Source organism: Eucyclogobius newberryi, unplaced genomic scaffold (assembly GCF_026437365.1).
Source record: "Eucyclogobius newberryi isolate DKJ021-1_F unplaced genomic scaffold, fEucNew1.0.hap1 SCAF_16, whole genome shotgun sequence".
NCBI lineage: Eukaryota > Metazoa > Chordata > Actinopteri > Gobiiformes > Gobiidae > Eucyclogobius > Eucyclogobius newberryi.
In genome coordinates this window covers 30,143,085-30,153,794 of record NW_027315790.1, presented here as the reverse complement: position 1 = coordinate 30,153,794, position 10,710 = coordinate 30,143,085, and the positions used below count along the sequence as shown (strand labels likewise).

Below are 10,710 nucleotides of genomic sequence, written 5' to 3'. Positions count from 1 at the left end.
GCTCAAATCTGGCTTATGTGAAATCGAACATCTGATCATATCTGACCATATCTGATCATATCTGACCATATCTGACCGTATCTGACCATATCTGATCATATCTGACCATATCTGACCATATCTGATCATATCTGACCATATCTGACCGTATCTGACCATATCTGACCATATCTGATCATATCTGACCATATCTGACCGTATCTGACCATATCTGATCATATCTGACCATATCTGACCATATCTGATCATATCTGACCATATCTGACCGTATCTGACCATATCTGACCATATCTGATCATATCTGACCATATCTGACCATATCTGACCATATCTGACCATATCTGACCATATCTGACCATATCTGACCGCGGTGTTCGTGACAGCGGCAGATTAGAGCCGTTTTTGGCCTGGACTCTTTAAAGGACAAGCCCTGGTCCTAATCGAGTGCCTCTGAAGCTTTGGATGTTTGCTTTGTCCTGCTGCCAAATCCTGTCCAACCCCCACAATGCACCTCCTCACAAGTATCTCCTCCACTTTAGCTTCTAATCCTGCTTTTAATGGATTCTCCTTCTGATTCCTCCAACTACAACGAGGCGGGAGTGTCCAGGTTCTGCACAACAGCCAAATGTAATCCAGGAAACACGTTTCATTTAGTCATTGGTCTCAAACATCTTTCTGATGGTCAAAGTTCATGTGAGGTGAGCGGCAGCAGCAGAGGGTGAAGCCCCATCAGCCCAGGCTCCTGAAGGTGTGACACTGTCACTCACTCCAAAAACTGCTTTACTTTACTTGACTTGACTTTTATTTCCAGTTTATCCTAGACCAGCTTTAAAGAACATATCAAACACATGTATTCAGAACAACACGTGCACACTCAAAAGTGCTTTACAACCATAACAATATAAAATCACACATTTGATACTTATTGTAGAAGAAGGTTCAGTTTTATCATCTGGAGAAAAAACAAGGTTTTTTTTGTTTTTTCTAACCTGAGTCAGGATGATAAAACTGAACCTTCTTCTACATTGGAACACTCCTGGATGAATGAGGGATTACACCCACATTTGATACTTATAAATAAAACAAAGTAATCCCCATGTGACGTAATACATTATGTTTTAATAAGTAGTTATGTGTAACGAATGACTTTTGAGTCATAAACACAGAGCGCCACAGTTTAGATCCTGTGAGGCTGGACACATGTTTACACAGTTATTTTTACAGCAGATCAAACTTCTCTAATCTCATTAATGTTTGGAGTGAGTCCTGACCCGAGGTGCAGGAGGCGCGGGAGGTGCAGGAGGCACGGGAGCTGCAGGAGGCACAGGAGGTGCAGGGGGCAGAGGAGGTGCAGGGGGCAGAGGAGGTACAGGAGGCAGAGGAGGTACAGGAGGCAGAGGAGGTACAGGAGGCAGAGGAGGTACAGGAGGCAGAGGAGGTGCAGGAGGCAGAGGAGGTGCAGGGGGCGCAGGAGGCAGAGGAGGTGCAGGAGGCAGAGGAGGTGCAGGGGGCGCAGGAGGCAGAGGAGGTGCAGGAGGCAGAGGAGGTGCAGGGGGCAGAGGAGGTACAGGAGGCAGAGGAGGTACAGGAGGCAGAGGAGGTACAGGAGGCAGAGGAGGTACAGGAGGCAGAGGAGGTACAGGAGGCAGAGGAGGTACAGGAGGCACAGGAGGTGCAGGGGGCAGAGGAGGTGCAGGGGGCAGAGGAGGTACAGGAGGCAGAGGAGGTACAGGAGGCAGAGGAGGTACAGGAGGCAGAGGAGGTACAGGAGGCAGAGGAGGTGCAGGAGGCAGAGGAGGTGCAGGGGGCGCAGGAGGCAGAGGAGGTGCAGGAGGCAGAGGAGGTGCAGGGGGCAGAGGAGGTACAGGAGGCAGAGGAGGTGCAGGGGGCAGAGGAGGTACAGGAGGTACAGGAGGTGCAGGAGGCAGAGGAGGTACAGGAGGCAGAGGAGGTGCAGGAGGCAAAGGAGGTACAGGGGGCAGAGGAGGTACAGGAGGCAGAGGAGGTGCAGGAGGCAGAGGAGGTGCAGGGGGCAGAGGAGGTACAGGAGGCAGAGGAGGTGCAGGAGGCAGAGGAGGTGCAGGGGGCGCAGGAGGCAGAGGAGGTGCAGGGGGCAGAGGAGGTACAGGAGGCAGAGGAGGTGCAGGGGGCAGAGGAGGTACAGGAGGTACAGGAGGTGCAGGAGGCAGAGGAGGTACAGGAGGCAGAGGAGGTGCAGGAGGCAAAGGACGTACAGGAGGCAGAGGAGGTGCAGGGGGCAGAGGAGGTGCAGGAGGCAGAGGAGGTGCAGGGGGCAGAGGAGGTACAGGAGGCAGAGGAGGTGCAGGAGGCAGAGGAGGTACAGGAGGCAGAGAAGGTGCAAGAGGAGGTGCAGGAGGCAGAGGAGGTACAGGAGGCAGAGGAGGTGCAGGAGGCAAAGGAGGTGCAGGGGGCAGAGGAGGTACAGGAGGTACAGGAGGTGCAGGAGGCAGAGGAGGTGCAGGTTCAGACACCCAGAGAGGAGGCTCCAAGGAACAAACTGGATTTTTATGGTAAAAACTGCTCCTTTAGTTGGATAGACATCTTTAAAGCTACACTATGGAACATAGTAACCATGGAGACAAGCAGGTGGAGAGCCCTCCTCCACATTACACCTTTAATCTTCTTCACTTCAGATTATCTGACCTGACTAACTCACTTGTTTACGATGGTGCAAACATCTCCGCCCTGTGGCTCCGCCCGTGTGGCTCCGCCCTCGTCCTGGTTTGAACCACTTGGACTTATGTGTTCAGGTGTCACAGCTCCAGACACTGCTCAGAGCTGCACCTGGACTCAGCGGACAGGTAATACTCACACTGTGATCTGTGTTTGTGTCGTGCTCTCACAAGGACACTCCTCACTCTGACATCAGCTGCACTCTTTAAGAAAAGGAAGGATTTTTGAGCTCTAACTGGGCCTGGGTTTAGCAAAAAGTGACATAGTGCACCTTTAAGTAAGTTTGTCATTCATAACCAAACAGATGATTGTAATATTTCCTTCTGATTTCCAAAATTAGTCAAAATCCTTTTGTTTTCCACTATTTCAGTTTGAGTGCTTTGTATTTTTTGCAGATATTTTTGGCATCGAGTTTAAAACGTTTTGACTAAACCTTTGGGCAGCGTATACAGAGACAGACGTGGTTAATCCGTCTGAAATTCCCCCGAACTAAGTCATCCGCAGTAACCATGGGCAACAAGAGTGGCGCCGTGTCCAAGGAAATCCTGGAGGACCTCAAACTCAACACCAAATTCTCTGAGACGGAGATCGTTCAGTGGTACGAGAACTTCCAGAAGCAGTGTCCCTCGGGAAAGATCTCCAAGCAGGACTTCCAGGCCATTTACACCAAGTTCTTCCCGGAGAGCGACGCCCACACTTACGCCCAGCACGTGTTCCGCTCCTTCGACGCCAACGACGACGGCACTCTGGACTTCAGGGAGTACATCATCGCCCTGCACATGACCTCCACCGGGAAGACTGACCGCAAACTGGAGTGGGCCTTCTCCCTCTTCGACGTGGACAAGAACGGATACATCACCAAGAACGAGGTCAAGGAGATCTGTGCGGTGAGTGTACTGAGGGTGCAGAGGAAGAGTGTGAGATCTGTGCGGTGAGTGTACTGAGGGTGCAGAGGAAGAGTGTAAGATCTGTGCGGTGAGTGTACTGAGGGTGCGGAGGAAGAGTGTGAGATCTGTGCGGTGAGTGTACTGAGGGTGCGGAGGAAGAGTGTGAGATCTGTGCGGTGAGTGTACTGAGGGTGCGGAGGAAGAGTGTGAGATCTGTGCGGTGAGTGTACTGAGGGTGCGGAGGAAGAGTGAGAGATCTGTGCGGTGAGTGTACTGAGGGTGCAGAGGAAGAGTGTGAGATATGTGCGGTGAGTGTACTGAGGGTGCGGAGGAAGAGTGAGAGATCTGTGCGGTGAGTGTACTGAGGGTGCAGAGGAAGAGTGTGAGATATGTGCGGTGTGTGTACTGAGGGTGCAGAGGAAGAGTGTGAGATCTGTGTGGTGAGTGTACTGAGGGTGCAGAGGAAGAGTGTGAGATATGTGCGGTGTGTGTACTGAGGGTGCAGAGGAAGAGTGTGAGATCTGTGCGGTGAGTGTACTGAGGGTGCAGAGGAAGAGTGTGAGATCTGTGCGGTGAGTGTACTGAGGGTGCGGAGGAAGAGTGTGAGATCTGTGCGGTGAGTGTACTGAGGGTGCGGAGGAAGAGTGAGAGATCTGTGCGGTGAGTGTACTGAGGGTGCAGAGGAAGAGTGTGAGATATGTGCGGTGAGTGTACTGAGGGTGCGGAGGAAGAGTGAGAGATCTGTGCGGTGAGTGTACTGAGGGTGCAGAGGAAGAGTGTGAGATATGTGCGGTGTGTGTACTGAGGGTGCAGAGGAAGAGTGTGAGATCTGTGTGGTGAGTGTACTGAGGGTGCAGAGGAAGAGTGTGAGATATGTGCGGTGTGTGTACTGAGGGTGCAGAGGAAGAGTGAGATCTGTGTGGTGAGTGTACTGAGGGTGCAGAGGAAGAGTGTGAGATATGTGCGGTGTGTGTACTGAGGGTGCCGAGGAAGAGTGTGAGATATGTGCGGTGAGTGTACTGAGGGTGCAGAGGAAGAGTGTGAGATCTGTGCGGTGAGTGTACTGAGGGTACAGAGGAAGAGTGAGATCTGTGCGGTGAGTGTACTGAGGGTGCAGAGGAAGAGTGAGATCTGTGCGGTGAGTGTACTGAGGGTACAGAGGAAGAGTGAGATCTGTGCGGTGAGTGTACTGAGGGTGCAGAGGAAGAGTGTAAGATCTGTGCGGTGAGTGTACTGAGGGTGCAGAGGAAGAGTGAGATCTGTGCGGTGAGTGTACTGAGGGTGCAGAGGAAGAGTGAGATCTGTGTGGTGAGTGTACTGAGGATGCAGAGGAAGAGTGTGAGATCTGTGTGGTGAGTGTACTGAGGGTGCAGAGGAAGAGTGTGAGATCTGTGTGGTGAGTGTACTGAGGGTGCAGAGGAAGAGTGAGATCTGTGCGGTGAGTGTACTGAGGGTGCAGAGGAAGAGTGTGAGATCTGTGTGGTGAGTGTACTGAGGGTGCAGAGGAAGAGTGTGAGATCTGTGTGGTGAGTGTACTGAGGGTGCAGAGGAAGAGTGTGAGATCTGTGTGGTGAGTGTACTGAGGGTGCAGAGGAAGAGTGTGAGATCTGTGTGGTGAGTGTACTGAGGGTGCAGAGGAAGAGTGTGAGATCTGTGTGGTGAGTGTACTGAGGGTGCAGAGGAAGAGTGAGATCTGTGCGGTGAGTGTACTGAGGGTGCAGAGGAAGAGTGTGACAGGTTTTTGCGGCTTTCTAATGTAATAAATCAAGAAGGTATTCTGTGTGTAGAAAAGTGGAAACATTTGTAGAAAATGACAGGAAGTGACATCACACCAGGGACGCTCATACAGGAAGTGACATCACACCAGGTACACTCATTCAGGAAGTGACATCATCACACCAGGGACACTCATACAGGAAGTGACATCACACCAGGTACACTCATTCAGGAAGTGACATCACACCAGGGACACTCATACAGGAAGTGACATCACACCAGGGACACTCATACAGGAAGTGACATCACACCAGGGACATACAGGAAGTGACATAACACCAGGGACATACAGGAAGTGAAATCACACCAGGGACATTCATACAGGAAGTGACGTCACACCAGGGACACTCATACAGGAAGTGACGTCACACCAGGGACACTCATACAGGAAGTGACATCACACCAGGGACACTCATACAGGAAGTGACATCACACCAGGGACACTCATACAGGAAGTGACATCACACCAGGGACACTCATACAGGAAGTGACATCACACCAGGGACACTCATTCCAGACAAAGTTTATGAAGAATTTACACAAAGAAACATATTATTTTTAAGCATGAATTCAACAAATTAAAGATGCTTCCATATGGTTTTATTCATCAAAAAATAATTAATTAAATGTTTGATTAATTTCCTAGTGTGATGTCATCAATTACAAACAGGAAGTTAAATCATAAAACTCAAAAAATGAGCCATTCTGGGACAAAATGTGTGAAATGTTTCATTAAAATGTTAAATATATTGATCTTGACTGCGTTTTGAGCAATGATTGGTCCCGACATAAGCACTTGAAAGCCTGTTTCCCATTGGCTGAAACAAGTGAATCCATTCAATGCAACTAATCAATGATTGAAATAAACGTCAATTAATTGAGTAATCGTTACGTAGTCCAACCGCAGACTCCTAAACACACTGTTGCTGAGAAATTTCATCCAAACGACAAAAGAAACATGAATATTTTGGGTTTTACATGAAAAAATGGAGTAAAACCTTATTGTAAGTGTTTTTTGTGCGAAGTTAATTTGCAAAAACAAGAAGAAGAAGAAGAAGAAGAAGAAGAAGAAGAAGAAGAAGAAGAAGAAGAAGAGTGGAGAGGCTCACATTTTACTCTTTGTCCAGCTGAGTTTTTAAAAGCAAAATGTTACTACAATTTGGGGTCAAAAATGAATGTGACTAAACTTCTCAATAGTTTTACCTACAAGAAATACAAGCGCGCCCTCTGGTGGTTCAAAGTGATATGACATGTGCAGTAGCGGTGACGATTGTTCAGGATTGTGAGACATTCTCTTTGTTGAGAAGTTATTGACCAGCTTTATGAAAATCATCCTAGTAAATAAAGATAAATAAGATAATGTGGCCAAAACATCAAGATGATTACATTACAAGCTGTTTACATTTAGGTGTATTTTTGGAATATATATTGAAGTAAAAGACTTTATTTAGCTTCTAAAATTGTTACGATATTTGTTTTTTAATTCTAATTAGTTTATTTTGACCTGAACCATTCTAAATGACTAAAATCATCTTGACATGGCTAATCTGCAGCATCTGAGCCTGTTGTGAAGAGTTATTTTCACTAGTGCACATGTGACGCAGTCTGAGGCTGATGCTTATTTATAGATCCACGTCTGAGGTCAAAAGATTAATGTTGATTTAATCAGACGGTCAGAGCGGAGTTAATCTGCAGCTCGGACACAAATGGCCGTTAGATTTAGGTGAAACAATACGAGAAACATCTACATTATAGTGTGTTTCAGTTACTGGACTTATCCACCGATCTCTGCAAGAACTGACCCCAGCTCAGAAAGTGACGTTCAACACCAAAAACAACTGTATTATATTATATAACTATATATTATTATTATTATTATTATTATTATTATTATCATCATTATTATTATTATTATTATTATTATTATTATTATTATTATAAGTTAAGAAGTAAATAAGTTTGGATATTTCTTCAACCACATATTCATACCGCCATAGCCCAGAGCCCACATACCGCAAGAGCGCAGAGCCCACGTACTGGAGCCCACGTACTGGAGCCCACGTACCTCCAGTGCCCTCATACCACAAGAGCCCTCGTACCGCCAGAGCCCTCGTACCTCCAGAGCCCGTGTACCACCAGAGCCCTCGTACCACCAGAGCCCTCATACCTCCAGAGCCCTCGTACCACCAGAGCCCTCGTACCTCCAGAGCCCTCGTACCTCCAGAGCCCTCGTACCTCCAGAGCCCGTGTACCACCAGAGCCCTCGTACCACCAGAGCCCTCGTACCTCCAGAGCCCTCGTACCTCCAGAGCCTGTTTACCACCAGAGCCCTCGTACCTCCAGAGCCCTCGTACCTCCAGAGCCCGTGTACCACCAGAGCCCTCGTACCACCAGAGCCCTCGTACCTCCAGAGCCCTCGTACCTCCAGAGCCTGTTTACCACCAGAGCCCTCGTACCACCAGAGCCCTCGTACCTCCAGAGCCCTCGTACCTCCAGAGCCTGTTTACCACCAGAGCCCTCGTACCTCCAGAGCCCTCGTACCTCCAGAGCCCGTGTACCACCAGAGCCCTCGTACCACCAGAGCCCTCATACCTCCAGAGCCCTCGTACCACCAGAGCCCTCGTACCTCCAGAGCCCTCGTACCTCCAGAGCCCTCGTACCTCCAGAGCCCGTGTACCACCAGAGCCCTCGTACCACCAGAGCCCTCGTACCTCCAGAGCCCGTTTACCACCAGAGCCCTCGTACCTCCAGAGCCCTCGTACCTCCAGAGCCCTCGTACCACCAGAGCCCTCGTACCACCAGAGCCCTCGTACCTCCAGAGCCCTTGTACCACCAGACCCCTCGTACCACCAGAGCCCTCATACCTCCAGAGCCCTCGTACCACCAGACCCCTCGTACCACCAGAGCCCTCGTACCACCAGAATCCTCGTACCACCAGAACCCTCGTACCACCAGAACCCTCGTACCACCAGAGCCCTCGTACCTCCAGAGCCCTCGTACCACCAGAGCCCGTGTACCACCAGAACCCTTGTACCACCAGAACCCTCGTACCACCAGAACCCTCGTACCACCAGAGCCCTCGTACCTCCAGAGCCCTCGTACCACCAGAGCCCGTGTACCACCAGAACCCTCGTACCACCAGAACCCTCGTACCACCAGAGCCCTCGTACCACCAGAACCCTTGTACCACCAGAACCCTCGTACCACCAGAGCCTGTGTACCACCAGAACCCTCGTACCACCAGAACCCTCGTACCACTAGAGCCCTCGTACCACCAGAACCCTCGTACCACCAGAGCCCTCGTACCACCAGAGCCCTCGTACCACCAGAGCCCGTGTACCACCAGAGCCCTCGTACCACCAGAACCCTCGTACCACCAGAACCCTCGTACCACCAGAGCCCTCGTACCACCAGAACCCTTGTACCACCAGAACCCTCGTACCACCAGAACCCTCGTACCACTAGAGCCCTCGTACCACCAGAACCCTCGTACCACCAGAGCCCTCGTACCACCAGAGCCCTCGTACCACCAGAGCCCGTGTACCACCAGAGCCCTCGTACCTCCAGAGCCCTCGTACCACCAGAGCCCTCGTACCACCAGAGCCCGTGTACCACCAGAGCCCTCGTACCACCAGAACCCTCGTACCACCAGAGCCCTCGTACCACCAGAGCCCTCGTACCACCAGAGCCCGTGTACCACCAGAGCCCTCGTACCACCAGAACCCTTGTACCACCAGAACCCTCATACCACCAGAACCCTCGTACCACCAGAGCCCTCGTACCACCAGAGCCCTCGTACCACCAGAGCCCTCGTACCACCAGAGCCTGTGTACCACCAGAACCCTCGTACCACCAGAGCCCTCGTACCACCAGAGCCCTCGTACCACCAGAGCCTGTGTACCACCAGAACCCTCGTACCACCAGAACCCTCGTACCACCAGAACCCTCATACCACCAGAACCCGTGTACCACCAGAGCCCAGAGCCCGTGTACATCTAGATCCCGCACGTACATCCAAAGCGCAGATTAAACATCTAAACGTTTTTATTACAGGCCATTTTCAAGATGATCCCGAAAGAGGAGGTCTCCACGTTGCCCGAGGACGAGAACACTCCGGAAAAGAGGGCGGACAAACTGTGGAAGATCTTCGACAAACCGGACGACGGTGAGTGACTCTCAGCAAACATTTAGCGTTCACGTTCTGAGCGGTGCCCTCGGTTTGTGCAGGACGAGTGGCGGAGGGAGAGTTCATTCAGGGCGTTCTGGACGACGACGACGCCCTGCGCCTCATTCAGTACCAGCCTTCAAAATAAAACATCTCAGGAGCTGCGAGAGCAAGAGTGTAATTACAGTATAATTACAATGTAACTACCAAGGCTGCATAATATTACTGCGATACGGCTGCCACATACTGCAATATAGATATTATTACTGCAGATTAATATACTTTTTGACACAGTAATTTAAGTTGTATTAAGATTATCTGGTCTTAATTTATTAGTCATTTATTAGCTTCAAAATAAAACGTAACAGACGGATTAAGAAGGAAATTTAAATACAACTTTTTCATTTCAAATTTAGTACATTTCCCTTAGATGGACCTGGATTGTTGCAATATATTTATTTGCAATATTGATTATTTCATTAACATATAATTAATATTGCGACGTTGACGCTGCAGCCAAAGTAAATACAGTGTAATTACAGTGTTTTTACAGTATTCTTACAGTGTTCTTACTTTGATCTCATTTGTTCCTGTTCCCTCCCAATCGAGTATTATTAAATTATTTATTATTATTATTTATTTTAGTATAAAATATTTGAAATGGGAAAACTTTGATTTGTTTTTTCTGTAAGTTTTGACAGTGGACTGGAATTCTTTTTATAGATGGTATTTCAGTGAAACTTTTACCTGTTACTTACCCGTACTTTGTATTGTGTCCATGTGGGGGCGCTGCGCAGGGTTTTCAAAGCAGTGGTTGTGGGTATAATTTCATAATTGTTTTATAGTAGAAAAAGCTTCAGTTGTAGTCATCTGGACTCAGTTTGAAAAAATAGACGTTTCGACTCTCATCCAAGAGTCATTGTCAATAAAAGAATTTAGATCGAGAACTCCGATATTAATACTGTTCTGTGGTAAGACCCGCCCATTGGGCGGAGCCTTCCTGAAGTAGAAAGAGTTGTTTGTTTCAACAGAAACTCCCCCCTTGTATCTACCGAGCTAGCCTATTCAGAATCTTAATGGCCTATTAGAATCCTCTTTGTCTTTGTGAGACCCTGGCTCAACCACCCTGAGTACCTGATTAGCATCTAAATGTCCTGGTCCTGGTCCTCTACCTTTCCAGGGGTTCAG

The 10,710-nt window shown here is 49.2% G+C and overlaps 1 protein-coding gene across 1 annotated transcript; it reads left to right on the top strand.

Moving 5' to 3' along the window:
- Positions 1-3,069: 3,069 nt before the first annotated feature.
- On the top strand, positions 3,070-9,707 carry LOC140362178 (recoverin-like). Its single transcript, XM_072448242.1, has 3 exons — positions 3,070-3,581; positions 9,411-9,522; positions 9,585-9,707. The coding sequence occupies exons 1-3, from the start codon at positions 3,204-3,206 to the stop codon at positions 9,668-9,670; spliced, it is 576 nt and encodes a 191-aa protein (XP_072304343.1). The 5' UTR covers positions 3,070-3,203; the 3' UTR covers positions 9,671-9,707.
- The last annotated feature ends 1,003 nt before the right edge of the window (positions 9,708-10,710 follow it).

Bases quoted from the DNA above. Each gene is read 5' to 3' on its own strand.
- LOC140362178 (XM_072448242.1), top strand. From the start codon at position 3,204: ATGGGCAACAAGAGTGGCGCCGTGTCCAAGGAAATCCTGGAGGACCTC. The intron at 3,582-9,410 runs GTGAGTGTACTG...TTTTTATTACAG, and splicing joins AGGTCAAGGAGATCTGTGCG to GCCATTTTCAAGATGATCCC. The intron at 9,523-9,584 runs GTGAGTGACTCT...CGGTTTGTGCAG, and splicing joins CTTCGACAAACCGGACGACG to GACGAGTGGCGGAGGGAGAG.